This window comes from Chiloscyllium punctatum, chromosome 32, assembly GCF_047496795.1.
Source record: "Chiloscyllium punctatum isolate Juve2018m chromosome 32, sChiPun1.3, whole genome shotgun sequence".
In the NCBI taxonomy this organism is placed as follows: domain Eukaryota; kingdom Metazoa; phylum Chordata; class Chondrichthyes; order Orectolobiformes; family Hemiscylliidae; genus Chiloscyllium; species Chiloscyllium punctatum.
The window spans coordinates 27,390,492-27,407,520 of record NC_092770.1 but is presented as its reverse complement, the minus strand read 5'-3'; the positions used below and the strand labels follow the sequence as shown (position 1 = coordinate 27,407,520).

At 40.7% G+C, this 17,029-nt stretch overlaps 1 protein-coding gene across 1 annotated transcript in view; it reads right to left on the bottom strand.

Moving 5' to 3' along the window:
- Positions 1–7,272: 7,272 nt before the first annotated feature.
- The window catches only part of rpap3 (RNA polymerase II associated protein 3), a 53,719-nt gene continuing 43,962 nt past the window's right edge, over positions 7,273–17,029 (bottom strand). The window contains exons 13-16 of the mRNA XM_072551932.1: positions 15,035–15,230; positions 12,015–12,112; positions 9,164–9,264; positions 7,273–7,747 (exon numbers count right to left, since the gene is read on the bottom strand). Of these exons, the coding sequence (XP_072408033.1) occupies positions 7,662–7,747; positions 9,164–9,264; positions 12,015–12,112; positions 15,035–15,230 (481 nt within the window). The 3' untranslated portion in view covers positions 7,273–7,661. The remainder of the gene's footprint in view (positions 7,748–9,163; positions 9,265–12,014; positions 12,113–15,034; positions 15,231–17,029) is intronic.

The following is a 17,029-nucleotide window of genomic DNA, read 5'->3' as shown; positions in this document are numbered from 1 at the left end:
GTCTTATTCCAGGAGTACAAGCATTGTCTACACACAATAAGGGCACAGAGTATCCAAATCCAAAAGTTTCCTACTGCGAATCATAGAATCCCTACACTGTGTCAGGAGGCCATTTGGGCCATCAACTGTGCACCAATCCACTAATGGCTAATCCAGCTAACCTACATATCACTGGATACTATGGACAATTAGCATTGCCAATTCACCTAACCAGAGTGAGGACTGCAGATGCTGGAGATCAGAGTCAAAACGTATGGTGCTGGAAAAGCACAGAAGGTCAGGCAGACTCTCCTGCTCCTCGGATGCTGCCTTATCGGCTGTGCTTTTCCAGCACCATACTTTTTGATTCCAATTCACCTAACTTGCACATCTTTGAACCATGGGAAGAAACCAGAGCACCCAGATGAAACCCACACAGACTCGGGGAGAGTGGGCAAACTGCACACAGACAGTGGCCTGAAGTTAGATTCTCCAGTCAGCTTCCAGCTCCTTGCAGCAGTAGGGTACAGTCTGGTGAACTAGGGTGTCCTTTCAATGGCAGCTGGGAGGATGGTTGCTCCAAATAGGATTGGGGAGGCCATTGCTCACCGTAACCAGCAGTGGCCTAGCCGTGACAAACTTGTCCTTTGTTTTAAAAGTGTAAGAAACAATTGAATGGGGAGTGCCTCCATTTTAAGGTGCCCTTTCAAATCTGAATTATATCCTACTGCTGCTTTTCAGCTGGAAAGCTCTCTGATTGTTTCTCCCATGTGTACACACTATTCTGCATTGGATGGCAAAGACTAGAATCTGCTAGCAATCAGTTAATTCAGGGAAAATCTCAGCAAGTGACCATTTCCCAGATAGGTGTTTCAAATATCAATACTGAAACTAGCACCCCTGTCACCTACTAATATTTAGTAGCAACTAAAGCTTATGTGTTTTATTTTTTTTCCTGTTTATAATATTTTATTAAACAAATTACAAAACAGTTTACAAAAAACAGTTAATATTTACAGCTGTACACAACAGCAATTTTACAAGGGAGAGGAGCAGCAAAGCTCGGTCCCAAAACCCAGTTTACAGGGAAATGAGGACAAACCACAAATCCCAGTTTCAAATATAAAATGACAGCAACAATGACCTTTATACATAAGACAATCCAGTTACATTAAAAAAAAGTGCACACAATACAGACACAGCAAGCCCCCGTCCCTCCCACCTTCTGACCACTCTAAGGCAGCCCACCCCTACGCACCTTCTGGCTCTAGATCCACCCCATGCCCCTTCCAGTTCTCTGTCCACCCTGACACACCTTTCGACCACCTCTAGGACAGCCTGCCCCAGGACCTGCCCAGGGTGATAGCCGTCAGGACGGCCTACCCACCTTCCGGCTTTACTAACCACTTTCAGTACCTTTCGACCACCTCTGGGGCAGCCCGCCCTGGTACCTGCCTGGGGTGACAGCGCTGAGGACCAGCATTTATTGCCCATGGTAAGGTGAACTTGAGAGCTACCTTCTTGAAACCACAGCAGTCCACATGCTGTAGGTGAACCCACAATGTTTTGGGGAGGGAATTCCACAATTTTGACCCAGTGATCCTAACGGAATGTTGATACATTTCTTATTGAGGATGGTGAATGGCTCTGAGGGAAAATTGGAGATAGTGGTGCTTCCTAACCTTATGTGCTGCCCTTGTCCTTGTAGATAGCAGTGGTTGTGGGTTTGGAAGGTGCTAAGAATCATTGGTGAATTTCTGCAGCGCATCTTGTAGATGGTACACACTGCTACTGGTTGTTATTGGTTGAGGGAGTGGATGTTTGTGGATATGGTGTTAATCAAGAAGGCTGCGTTGTCTTGGATAGTGTCAAGCTTCTCAAATGTTACTGGAGCTGCATCCATCCTGGCAAGTGGGGAGCATTCCATCACACTCCTGACTTGTGCCTTATAGATGTTGGACAGGCTCTGAAGAGTCAGGAAGCATAGTGTTATTCACTACAGTATTCTTAGCCTCCGTTCTGCCCTTCTAGCCAGACTATTTGGCTGATCCAGTTGAGTTCGCCAGTAGTATCGTTCAAAATATTGATAGTGGAGGATTCAGTGATAATCGTACCATTGAATGCGATGGCTAGATTGTCTCTTGTTGGAGTTGGTCATTGTTTGGCATTTCTGTGGCACAAGTATTACCTGCCACTTGTCAGCCCTTAACCAGATATTATCCTGCTCTTGATGTATTTGAGCATGCTGCTTGACTCTAGCTTTACTTTGGCTCCTTGATACCACTGCATTTGACACCCATCACTTTTTGGAATTTAGCTCCTTTGTTTACATTTGAATCATGTCTGTAATGAGGTCAGGAGCTGTATGGCCTTGGCAGAAGCCCTACTGACTACCAGTGAGCAGTTTATGTTAAGTATTTAAGTGAAGTTTGTTAACAAGATGCATTCAAAGATAAAAGTGATTCTGAATTGCCAACGTAAGCCTCTCACTTGGAATTTTGTGATTCTGGGTTCCCTCAAGTATCAGGAATTTATATACAACTAATAGATTAACAGTATTAACTCAAGGAGAAAGTGAGGACTGCAGATGCTGGAGATCAGAGCTGAAAATGTGTTGCTGAAAAAGTGCAGCAGGTCAGGCAGCATCCAAGGAACAGGAGAATCAACGGGGACCCGAAACGTCGATTCTCCTGTTCCTTGGATGCTGCCTGACCTGTTGCGCTTTTCCAGCAACACATTTTCAGTATTAACTCAAGAACAGAACTGAAACTGGGTTTTGTTAGATAATATTACATGTTGCTTGTAGGAAATGGTCATTGCATGACATTTGTATAATGCAGCTGCTCCTTGCTACCTTTCAGTCCAAGACGACATATTGTCTAAGTCTTGCTGCACTTGGATATGGTCTGCTTCAGTCAATGATGAGGGCCTTAGAGCAGGAGTTACATGTGTGCACAGAGGGATGCAGCATAAGCAAATGAAATAAATTGGCAGATTGAGGTGGTACCTATTCTGGAACTTGAACATTCTCTTCAACATATCACAGTATTCAGCAGCGTGAAGGTCACCCTCCCAAGATACTTTTAAATAATCATTAAGAATTTGTAGCTTATTAATTAACTACCTTCTATTTGTTCAGAGCTTGTGCTGAGAGTTTGGAGTTGGTAACGCTTGTAGCAAGTGATGATGTATGTGGGGAGGGTGTGCCAGCCAGATCTCTTAGTACTCCACTTGTTCCCAGAAATGGGTACATTAGTGACAACTCAAGTTGAAGGAAGCGATAGAGACAGTACACAGCCACAAGTAAGATGACAAGCTGTTATAACAGAACTTCACCATCATCCACAGTGAAATTTAAACTCCTGCCCCTGGAGCACTAACCTGAGGCTCTTTGGATTACCAGACCAGTGACACTACCACTTCTCCATAAATGACTGCAGATGCTGGAGATCAGAGTCAAAAAGGTGCTGGAAAAGCACAGCAGGTCAGGCAGCACCCAAGGAGCAAGAGAATCACGTTTCAAGCATAGGTTCTTCATCAGGGGGCTGAGAGATAAATGGGACGGAGTGTGGGGGCAGCTAAGATTGCGATAGATAGATGTAAGTCGGGGTAAGGCGATGGTGCTAGGTCAGAGCAGAGGGTGGAGTAGATAGAAGCAAGATGGACAGGTAGGATGGTTCAAGAAGGTGGTGCCAAGTTGGAGAGTTGGATCTGGGATAAGGTGGGGAGGGGTGATGAGCAAACTGGAGAAATTGACATTGATTCTCTGTGGTTGGAGGATGCTGAGGTGTGGTGTCCTCAACACTGAAGAGACAGGACACAAACTCACGGAACATTTCAGAGAACATCTCTGGGACACATGCACTAAACAACCCACCACCCTCTGGCTGACCACTTCAACTCCCCCTCCGACTCCGCCAAAGACATTCAAGTCCTCGGCCTCCTCCACTACCAAATCCTAGCCACACGATGACTGGAGGAAGAATGCCTCATTTTCTGCCTTGGGACACTAACTACATGGCATCAATGTCGATTTCACCAGTTTCTTCCTTTCCCCTCCCCCTCCGCCTCCGCCCCCCCCCCCCCCGCCCCCCCCGCCCACCCCCCATGCCCCCGCCCCCCCCACGCCCCCGCCCCCCCCACTTAGCTAACTCGGCACCACTGTCTTGAACTGTCCATCCTCATTCTCACCTATCCACTTCTATCCATCACCATCGCCCCCCCCACCTTCATCTATAACATTCCTATCTACCTTTATCCCAGCCCCACTCGCCACCCATTTATCTCTCAGCCCTGCCCCCAACATTCCTGATGAAGAACAGAAATTTGTGAATGATGCAAAGTTTTTCAAAGATGTTTTTACAGTGGCTGCAAGCTGAGATCAGAGCTTGTGGCATTGAGCAATGGGGGTGCATGAGATTGATATTTTGAATGCAAGGTACTAGTTATGGTTCAGAGCTAATAGGTTGACAAATGACCAGAATGAGGGCAAATGGGGAAGTGTGTAAGATTTGTGCTAAAGTTCATAAGCAATGAGATTTGAAGACACAATCACTGAGCTGGATATTTGTGTGCACTCATACAACTCATCTGTGCCCAGTTCCTCAGGTCACCTTGGACGTTACTGCAATTGTTCACCTACTCCCACTGCCTTCTCAGTTATTTTGTGGAGGGTGTTTCAGACCCCTGAGAAAAGAGGCCCTCCTTCCATTATCCACCTGCAGGCTCCCAGCACAGTTTGAGTCTCAGGGGATACTAATTGGCCTGTTGTGTGACTTTAATCCTGGTCTTCCATTCTTCTTGAGCTTATCTTGCTCTTACTGCACGACTGAGAAAGAACATCTTACCTTTAGGAAGGGCCTACTGGCTCCAGGGAATACTAGTGATCTTCAAGCGATGGTTACCTGGCATAAACTTGCAAGACCTTGAGTTGTGCTAGCAAGCTGCATGATGTTTAATAGGCATGAGGACAATCATGTCATGATCTTCCTGCCCCATTGTAGATGCTACCAAATTCAGCTCCTGCGAATTTCCAATAACTGTTTCAGTTATGTATTGAATTAATTGTATTTAGATTCCTGGTACTTGAGAACAACCCAGAATTACAAACTAACAAGTCCAAGGACAGTTAACAATTCAGATTCACTGTCAACTTAGAGAGTACCTTAGCTAACTAAGTTCACGCAAATACTTAAACTGAGTACCAATGACCAGGTTAAGTTCTGCCATGGCCACTCAGCTCCTGACCTCATTACAGTCTTGGCTCAAACTGGACAAAGGATCTAAATGCCAGAGGTGAGGACAAAGTCACTACCCTGAATACAGAGATACATTGATGGAATGTGACATCAAGGAGCCCAATCAAAACTACAGTCAATGTGAATGCTCAAACGCAGCAAGGTGTAAACAATATTCAGATAAGTGCTAAGAAATGCCAAATAATGTTTGTGCTGCAGACATGCAAAGCAATGGCTATCTCCATTACCAGCAAATCTAACCATCTAATATTGATACTTAATAGCACTACCACCGCAGATACTTGGTAGCATCAACATGTAATATCTCAAAGATGCACCGCAGATATTATCAAGGCTCCTTAGACACAGTCTTTTTCAAAGCATGAGCACTACCATTTTCAATGCTAGGTCTTCAATTGCCTTGAGTCCATATAATTTTGACAGCAGCATGACAGTTATTACTGACCCAAGCCTGACACTCAAGACCATCTCCAACAAGAGCAAATCTAACACTGCCCCTTGACATCACTGAATCCCCTAATGCTGACATGTAGGGAGTTACCATTGACCAGGAACTCTGGACTCACCATGTAAATGCAGAGGCTACAAGAGCAGGACAGAAGCTAGGAATAATTCAATGAATAACTCATCTGTTGACTCTCCAAAATCTACAAGGCACAAATCAGCAGTGTGATGGCGTACTGCTCAATTGCCAGGATTGGTGCAGCTCCAACACCACTCATGAAGCTTGACACTATCCAGAACAAAGCAGCCCGCTTGATTTGCGCTGCATCTAAACACCCACGCCCTCCACCAAATACACTCAGTAACAGCAGTGTGTACCACCTACAGGATGTACTGCAGAAATTCACCAAAAGTTATGAGACAGCGCCTTCCAAATCCAAGATTACTACCATCTAGAAATATAAGGGCAGCAGATGCATGGAAACACCACCATCAGCAAGTTCCCCTAAGAGCCCTGCCAGTAGCAGTGGTGGACTCTCCCTCTTTATGGTCATTTAAGCCGGCATTGGACAAGCATATGGACGTTATTGGGCTAGTGTAGGTTAGGTAGGCTTCGGTCGGTGCAACATCGAGGGCCGAAGGGCCTGTACTGCGCTGTATTTTTCTATGTTCTATGTTCACCATCCTGACTTGGAAGCATATTGCCATTCCACCGTGTTGCTGGGTCTAAATCTTGGAATTCCCTCCCTAATGGCATTATGGATCTACCTACAGCACGTGGGTCAAGAATGCAGCTTAGTACATCCTTTGACAGGCAACTAGGAACATTAAATGCTGGCTAGCTAGCCATTCCCATGTCCCACAAGACAATAAAAGAAATTGCAAAAACCTATCAGTCAGCAAGTAGCACAGAGAACTTGAATACTGCTGAAAAGGGAGACTTAATGGTGAGGATTTTCAACTTGCACTGATCAGGGCAAATCCAAGAATGGGCGGCACGGTGGCACCGTGGTTAGCACTGCTGCCTCACAGCGCCTGAGACCCGGGTTCAATTCCCGCCTCAGGCGACTGACTGTGTGGAGTTTGCACGTTCTCCCCGTGTCTGCGTGGGTTTCCTCCGGGTGCTCCGGTTTCCTCCCACAGTCCAAAGATGTGCAGGCCAGGTGAATTGGCCATGCTAAATTGCCCGTAGTGTTAGGTAAGGGGTAGATGTAGATGTAGGGGTATGGGTGGGTTACGCTTCGGCGGGGCGGTGTGGACTTGTTGGGCCGAAGGGCCTGTTTCCACACTGTAAGTAATCTAATCTAATCTAATGCCAAATTTCAAACAATCGGAACAATTTATAATAAAGAGAAAAGAGTTCTGACTGACAAGTCTCAGCTACAGCCTTTGCAACTGTCCCAACAAGTTGGAGCTTTCACTTTTATTTGTATAAAATAATTATCAGGACACCTGATAATATCAGACAAAAAAATCTTTGAGACAAGTTTATTTGCAATTATTTTGACTAGTCTCTCAAAAACAGTGAAAATAATTGAAGATCTCACACAAATCTGTACATGGAAAAAAACAAATGAAACGGAAAAGAAAAAAAAATCAAAATTGTATTTTATTTGCCAAGGAAAACTTAACTAAGGAAATCTGACCCTCAAATTAATGCCATCAAGGCTCTCCCCAAGACAAGTTCCACAATCTTAGCTGCATTTGAGATCGAAGACAAATGTTGTTATGTAATGTCAAAAACAACTTTCCCAAACTGATTATTAACAGCGATAAAAAACTATAAAGCACTGATGACATATGCAAAATAGCCAAGAAGGGAAACTGCTCATGAGAAATATTGTACATACATGGTACAACTTTACATTAAAATAATTATATTTGAGGAAAATACTATACAAGAGAGGTTTAGGCTAATTATATAAACTGGAATACAATTTTTCCTCTTTACTATACTTATGTCCAGGCCAGAAGCATGTTTCAAACATTGTATCTGCTCTTCAATGATTTAAGTGAATCTTCTTCAACGTCAGATTTCAATAGATGATCAAATAGGTCCTTTACAACTGGAAAAGGGAATCAGACATAGAAGAAAAACATTAATCTTATATTTTATGTTGATAATCATTAAGCAGTGACAAAGCTTAAGCATTTCAGCAGTTCCACAAGGTATCAAATGTTTGACTACTTATGACCTGGTGCAATTGATTAAATCATGAGGCTATAAATAAATTCTTAATAATGTAAAACAAAGCACTTCTACTAAGCTTTCAAATGCAGATAATTGCCCTGTAACACATTAAAAAAAATTCTCAGATTATTGGCACCACTGGCAAGACCAATATTTACTACCCATTCCTGCTCATTATGCAGTATGACTAATACTGGAAGATATTCATGATGCAGCTCGATTTTACTCAATCAGGTGAGTTTTGCCACAATCATGCTCGTTACCAATAATGTCAGTCTTTCATTTGGAAATGGAATGCAAATTCTAAAACTGCTGCTTTGATTATGTTCTTTCAACAACTAGTAATAAAAGCTCCTGAGTTTTTGTACGATTTACAATGGAACAAAAATGAACTTGATACAGAGACAAAAATAAGAGATAGTCGAAGCTGGCCCTATTCGGCAAATGATGCTACAGAATTTCTACAATGCTTTTGATATCTCTATCAACCAATGGGCTAATGCTGATCTGCAAAACAGAAATGTCTTCAAATGATGTGCTACATAAAGGCAAAACCCAGAAAATAATCACGGCATAATACAAGACCATGTTGACTAGAATCTTCAGCCTTATTCCTGTGAATTCCCAGTTCTGTTACTAAAATTATTTCTATTGTACAGAAAACAAATGAGTGAAGTTAGGGTAATAAGTTAAGTACTATCAATATGAGATCTGCTATATAGAGCACAGGCTATAGTTTGCTGCTACTTTTCCTCTGTAACAATTAAAGAGTTTTACATGCAGGTACCAATCCTCCACCAACACCCACTTTTTATTTAGAGACAACACAGGTGAGGGCACCTGCTTCTTTGCAACATTCGCAAAGTTCTCAAGGAGTCCAATGGTCCCATATATTCCTTCATGACAATGAGGCACTGTGTCTGTAGCTATGCTTCAAATTGCTTGATTATAGTGCATACTAGTTGTAATCCAGAGGGTGCAATTTTCAGTTCACGTGAAGTGGTCTAAATAAAAACAAAACTGCTACCTAGTGGACAAAAGTCTTCTCACATTTTCTAAGCGTGTGGAATTGATTTCTGTCCCCTCACATTGAAAGCCTCTTCTGTAATCGTGCACTTGAGGGTGATAAAGGTCAGATGGCTATGGGAAAAGTCTAAGACTTGTGACCAAATAATCAAAGAAGATTCCAGGATTAAAAGCACATGGTTGAAAGAATTATAGTTTAATCCAATCATCATAAAAGAATACAAGTGAATCATAATAAGGACTGTACCTGCTAAGTATAGCTTACCTTTCCTTTCTGATTCCGACATAAACATTACCGCCATATCAAACCTTTTCACATTTGCTAAGTTCCTTAGGACATTTAGAATGAGGGATGGCTCCTCGAACCTACATAATCCAATGGAAGAAAAACAAGGTTTTCTTAATTTGATTTATCATTGTGATTAGTTTCAACTTCAGGAGCATAAAGTAACACTTCATCATTGAAATAATATTCAACGAATTTAAAAGACGTTCCATGATTACATTAGAATGGCGTTAGGAATCAAAGTTGAGTATTATTTTTGACGGTTGAAAAATGTATTCAGTTCATCACGCCTTCTGGATATTGGAGCATCTCACTTCATTAATATATTGACTTTATGCAGCACTTAATATAAACTTTATTTTCCCTTGCTGAAGAAATAGAGCCCTCAAGGCCAACTACAGTATCTTGTGGGGTAAAGGCTTATATAATGGTTTTATGGCCACAGTATACAATACCTTTCAAATTTAAAACTGTAATTTGTTCTCCCAAATTTTATGAAAGGCCTAAGGATAGTTGTCTGGGTCATGCGGAAATGAAAGGTGTAAAGATTCTATTAAAACATGCACAAAGCCTGGGTAAAACAGTGAAAGAACTGTACATCAGCATGCAATGTGTGTGGCATGTATACATTATTCAGAAAAAAACTGCAAAAAATTCAAAATTGCACATTTCATAAGAATTTTCTGTTGATAAAACCAAAGAGTGAGTGAGCAAGTAGGGCTGGGAGAGGAGGGCAGTGGAAGATATGATAGAGTGAAGGCATTTGGATCTGATTATTTTGATTGATAGGTTCAGTTTGCATTTTGTCTTGTACTCATCAGGACAATTAACAAGAGATACCTCGATTAAGGGATAAACCTTTTATACTGAGTGAGAAGATAGTGTTGATTGATATTATACCAGAACCTCTGTTACATGCTTTCAGTTAATTAACAGAATTTGTGCAAAATAAAGTTGAATTTGAACACAATTTCTGTAGAACAAAACATTTCAGGAACAACTGTGATACCAATTTTGTCCAATGCTTTCCACTATATTTCCACACTTCACAACGATTGTTTTTGTTGTTTCTTTAGAATGAAATCGCCAATCTAATGCTACCTTACAGGAGGTGTGTCATGTGAATTTGTGCTCTTTTCAGGATGGGCAAATAAAATGTAATTTTATGTAATTACAATGTAATTTAAAAAGTAAAATCATAATAACACTAGAATAAATCAATAATAATTACCTGGAAAAGATAATTCTTAAATGTATAACTTAAATAAAGGCAGAGAGGGAGAAAACTAAGAATTACACATCAGTTTGCCCAACGTCAATAACAGGGAAAATAAACATGAGCAAGGAAGACACATCACAGCTGTACAAGGCCTTTGTGAGACCATAAATGGTTTTCTGTGTGCCTTTTTGGTGTCCTTACCCAAAAGATAATAGGCTTGGATCTCCTGATGGCCAGTCAGTTATTATTCTAGTGTAGATAGCAGCTGGGCATGGGGTCTCTCCATCGTAGCACTCTCCAGGATAACTGCCTGGGAAACTGAATTTTACACTGAACAATTCTACTGTGCCCCACCCCTTTTGAAAATTTCCATTCAAATCAGTGACTTTGGATGGTTTTGATGAAATGGAGTAAAATAGTTACTCAGGAGAATTACAACTATTAAATACATGATCTGTCTATTCAATTGATTCTCACCTTTCATAGTCCCTGCCAGGAGTTTATACTCCCAGAGTGGACCTGCCAACCACCACCCCCAATCAGTTAACCCTGCCTCTCCAACCTCAGTTATTGCCCCACCCACCCTAAACACTGTATCCTTGTCATTGGCTCTCTATCCTCCACCTATCTGGTTTTGCTTATAATAAGTGCATATTGGACTTTTTCCCCTTTGTACTTTGCTGATAATATTTTCATTGTCATTAAACCACTGACTTGCAATTAGCCGGAATAAAACCAGGGAGATCTGATCAAAAGCATCAAATTAACAGCCAACTGAAATTATAGTTGATCAAGTGAAAGGAATTCCAGTAGCTGGAATTGTACACGGGAACTATCTGAGGATTTATTGTGATGTTCAAGAAAGCAACTATCAACTCAGAGCAATTGGTTATGAGGATTTCTTTAAGTCTTCCCTTTGATGCAGCTGCTGATTTAGCAAGTGGTTATTAACTGTAAACAAAATTTCACATTAAAATCATACAACTATTTAACTACTGAAGTGACTTACATATCATCTTCTAGAATGATGCAATATCTTTTCATAGCACAGTGCAAGAAATCAGCCCCAAATTACGATATTGTGTTAAATTAATATACTGCTACATCTCAATCTGATGAAGTTTCATGTTTTGGCAATAAAATCTAATACCAGATTATAAAAATAGGTTCTCAAAAAAAACCAATTCTCATTATTGTAGACTAAATGCAATGATTTATAATGCATTGCAACAGGAAATGTTTGGCTGCACGCATCCAAGAATGTGTAAGAACAAACTGCAACAGTTTACATTCACGCAGAGATTGTAACACAGAAGTTGTCCCAAGAGATGCTGAAACTAAGCATAACAAATCAAAAACTAGATGCCAAACCCATGAAGGATATATCAGGGTGATTAATAGTTTGGTCAAAGACTGGGATTTTCATTAAGAAAGAAGGCAACAATACTACATTAAGTGGAAAAGTAGTATTCAGATGCATCATAGAATATCAGCATTTTTCCAAACAATCCAAGTGCATTTATTAAGCAACATGGTTTCTTAGTTACCACCATTCACAGCATGATAGCCAACTAGGCGGAATGGTAAGCTGCAAACTTAAATATTGCTTACCTGATGTATGAATCATGAATAATTCTTAAAATGTGATTTAGAATGTCAGGTTCCAAAGACTTTTGAAATAGTTGTGGATAGACAGAGGGCTCAATTTGCTATTTGTAGGAGCAATAAAAACAAGGAAAAACAAAAATCAGAATATTACCCCGTATCAGAACTAAAAACTTTTACTTTAGCTCTAAAACTAAATCTTTGAACCAAACTTTAATTTTTAAAACAAAAGTTCAAATCATGCTCACAGAAAAGAAAAGCTCACCAGTTGAAATCATAAACACTTGGCAATTTGAATGGTCATCAAATTCTCACATGAACAGCTCAGTCCCAAAGAGGGGCTCAAGATCTAATCTGTAGTTCTTCAGTTAGAGGTGGAAGTTATGAATCTCTCTGCTCTCAGTGGATGGCATGGTGGCTCAGTGGTTAGCATGACTGCCTAACAGTACCAGGGACCCAGGCTTGATTCCAGCCTTGCGTGACTGTGTGGGTTTGCACATTCTCCCTGGGTATGTGCAAGTTTCCGCTGTGTGCTCCAGTTTCCTCCACAGCCCAAACTTGTGCGCGTTAGGTGGATTGGCCATAACAAAATTGCCCCATCATGTCCAGGGATGCTCAGATTAACCATGATAAAAATGAAGTGATTACAGAGGACTGAAGGGTTGAAGTGATTACAGAGGACTGAAAATGAAGGGTTACAGAGATAGGGTGGGTTGGGATGGGATGCTCTTCAGATGTTTAGCAAATTCTCAATGGCGCAAATGGCTATGCTCTGCTCTATAGGGATTTTACAATTCCATGATTCTGATAGCCATTCAGATAACCACTCCAGAAGGTGTTTACATTGGATATAAAATGAGGTTTAAACTGTGTTCTGCTGTGACCTAACACACTCCTTGCCTTCCATAATACCCTGTAATCATTCACAACTAAGGCTCACATACAAATTTTGTTGTGGGTATGGACAGGTCTGAAACTCAATGTGGAAAAACCCTTCACAGAGATAATGGATTAGTTGGCATACTGCTAATGAGCAATTATTGTCCATGGAAAAATTCCTGCACTGGGTCAGTAGGTTGAAAATGTGTTGCTGGAAAAGCGCAGTAAGTCAGGCGGCATCCAAGGAGCAGGAGAATCGACGTTTCGGGCATGAGCCCTTCTGCAGGAATTCCTGAAGAAGGGCTCATGCCCGAAACGTCGATTCTCCTGCTCCTTGGATGCTGCCTGACCTGCTGCGCTTTTCCAGCAACACATTTTCAGCTCTGAACTCCAGCATCTGCAGTCCTCATTTTCTCCTGGGTCAATAGGTTGTCAAGAGAAAATTTGTTGAAGGGGAAAAATAAATCCTAATGATCATTCAGGAAACAAGTTCTTCATATTGGAATACAATGTCGAATTCCTTCAACCCATCCAGCCAAAGCAAAAATTCTTGTTCAAAACAGAAGTTACAATGTTGAATTGCAAAATTAACTCATAACAAAACATTAACTATAATGATTAGTACACATAATTATCAAATAAACTAAATCATCCTTAACATCTAAACAAAATACTCAGCAGAAGAAGAAATCCCAAATAGGTCAATCGAATTGGATGGTGGGGATGGAGGGAGGTTAAGGAACAGTTAAAAGAAGAGGGTGATTTTTAAAGACAGGGAGGGAAGTGGCGAGTGACAACATGGATATGTTGAAGAAAAGATCTCTAGACAACTGAGTTCTTGCAGATACAGTGGCAGCCACTGACTTGCAAAGCATGAAACCTGCTAGCCGGCTTGTCAGAGGAGCACAGAATGTGCACAGGACCATGAAGCAATAACAGATTGATGAGATCTGCCAGGGAAAGTCAATGGAGGCATTTGACAGTGAGAACAAACATTTCACAAGTCTGGGGCATTGGGAGCTTCTCAAACTCCATGAAAACAATCTTAGTGTGGCAATGAACAAAAACATAATCATTAACTGTTTTTCTTCCTCAAAGTAACTTGCTTCCCAGAAGTCCTTCATTAAAACTGTCAAGCTCTGAACAGAACTGCTGATTTGCAGTATTCATCAACGTGCTTTGGTGTTGGCTGATCTACATTACCTTAGGAATTATCACATGAATCTAAAAACAGTAATTCCCCAATAGTGAAATCAATTTAAGACAAGGATATATGAGCACAGGCATATTAAGCAGGTCAGTATTCATTTTTGCTACAAGTGGCAGTTTCACCTGGCAGCCTGATATTTTCACGCAACTCACATGTCACCTGACAGGCACGCCACAAAGCAACCTTTCTAATCTATATATTTCTGTGTTCTCTTTATATTTGCTCACAGAACATGGGTGTTGCTGGTTGCCCAGCATTTATCATTGGACCTTAGTTGCCCCTTTAGTAAGTGGTGGTAAGATGTCTTCATGAACTGCTGCAGTTCATGTGCTGCAGGTTGACCCCCCCACCCCCAATGCCTTGAAGGAGGGAATTCCACGATTTTAACCCAGCAACAATCATATCTGATAACACATACTAAAATTCTCTGAATTAGAAAAATATCCCCTTTGAGTACCAATTCTACATTTATGTGCAATTGTTACCAAGTGAATGCAACTGTTTGCTGTTCATTTTCACAAACCTCTTTATAATGTTGATAGCCTTCTGTTAAATGGCCTTAGTCTCTTCCAAAACAAATACATTTTAAAATAAGACATATGCAGACATTTCTTGAATAATTACTGCTGAATGATTTTCAAGTTAAAATGAATACCACACCAGGGTCAGATAGGGTGGCATGGTGGCTCAGTGGTTAGCACTGTTGCCTTACAGCACCAGGGTTCCAGGTTCAATTCCAGCCTTGGGTCACTGTCTGTGCGGAGTTTGCACTTTCTTCCCGTGTCTGTGTGGGTTTCCTCCCACAGTGTTTAGGCGCATTAGTCAGATGGAAATGAGTCTGGGTGGGTTGCTGTTCAGACGGGCGGTGTGGACTTGATAGGCTGAAGGGCCTGTTTCCACATTGTAGGGAATCTAATCTAAACACTTCCAGATTTACCTTTATGTATTTATATAACATCTCTGGATAGTTTTTCAGTTTGCGGAGGTCTGCTTCAAGTTGAAAGGAATTGGCAGGAGCTTGAGGGACAATCACAGAATGGGAAAAAAGAGATGCCGCAGCTTTCTTCCTTTCTGCTGATTTCTCTACAGTAGCAGCTGTAACGGATTGCTTGTCTGACATGACATGATGTTCCCTGAAAAAGATACAGTTTTATTGAGCAAAACTGTTTAAAAGTCAATACAATCCATTAATGTACTGCAGATGCTGGAGGTCTAAAATGAAAACAAGCAATTGTGTTTCTCTTAAGCAGGTGGTGAATACCAATATCTAAAAACAGATCACTTGATTGGAACCCCATTAATCACCTCAAACACTCAGTTCCTTTATCATCATCCCAAAGCAGCAGCCCACACCATCTTCCTCAAAAACATACCAAAACAAAAACAAAACTCTAAGTCACAAAGTATCCTGACTTGAGAATAGATCACTAGTCTTTTACAGTTACTGGTTCAAAATCCTGGAACTCCAATCAAACAGCACTTTGACCACACTGTTACCACACTGACTGCAGTGGTTCAGTAAGGAAACACACTGTTACCATATAGGACAATTCAGGATTGGCAATAAAAGCTAACTATGCCAAGCATTCATATCTAATGATTACAATGAATATAAAATTGTAGTAGCTCTGCGTTGTCATGAAGGACCTCAAGATCACCAATTGTTATTGTAAATACGAAAATCTAATCAGACTTCTTCAGCAAAGCAAATACCATAAACTTTGAAAGTTTCTGGTAGAACAAGACACTTACTGCCCAAAGCATGCATTGGATATTTTTATGTCATATTTTTTTTTGGTGGGGGGAGATATATGGAGAGATAGGCAGCAAGGAGAAAGAGCACTGCTAATGCGTGCAAAGGTGAATGGGCATGAGAAGGCTTTTGTAGTCAGAAAGCTGAGATTTCTTGTCTGGAACTAGGTTTATGCATACTGCAATGGAAGAGACCGCCTGGGTGACTTCAGGCCCTTTCAATGATGTGGCAAAGCATCCAAGATGTATTCAGAAGCGCAGGTAATTCTTTTTATTTATTATACACACTTCACTGAAAGACCATTGCTCAGCATCCATTTTTGAAGAAAAAAAGGATTAATTAATGATTGTTGGAAATGTATGATAAATCAGACTGAATGAATTCTCAAATATAGCTGACGGTGTATCCAAATAAAATAAGGCATTTTTCAGAAAACTTTCATGATATTAATTTCCCATAGGATAGAACCCTCATGTAGCTGGAAGACTACATTAAATTTTAAATGTTACCAATGGGGCCTCTAAATACAATGTTCAAAAGGCAGCTTCTGATCAAAGAATGCAACCATATGCTTAACATTTATTTAAAATAGCATTTTAGATTCTGAAACAATTACCCATTACAAAAATTTCAAAAAGGAGACTACTGTATAATAGACCCGTTGAAATGAATTTAATTAAAACAGCTGAGATAATTTGTGTAAGTAATACCAGCATGTGGTATTTCCAAGGAAGCTTAACACATTATCGACCCTTGCAAATTGAGAAATAATTCAATTTTAAGACCATGAGGCCCTGCAGTAAATCCATCAATAGCGGGAAAAACATTGATAAATCATAATGAAAGGTCATTGATCTAAAATATTAACTATTTTTCCTCCTGCCACCGATATTGCTTCTGAATATCTCCAGCTTTTCCAGTTTTATTTCATATTGCCAGGATCAGCAATGCTCTGCTTTTAATTTATTAATAGATCTGAGCCACCATTTTCAAAAGAGGCTTTATAATACATTGGGTAGTATCCCTGCCGCTAAGCTAGAAGCACAGCATTAAGTCCCACTCCATGACTCTGACAAAAGCAAGTGCATTGTTATGGACTAGGCCAGACTACTCAAAATGTTCTTAAGCAGGCAGCCCACACTGTAACTTTGCAATTTGTTTCGGTAAGTGTACAGTGAA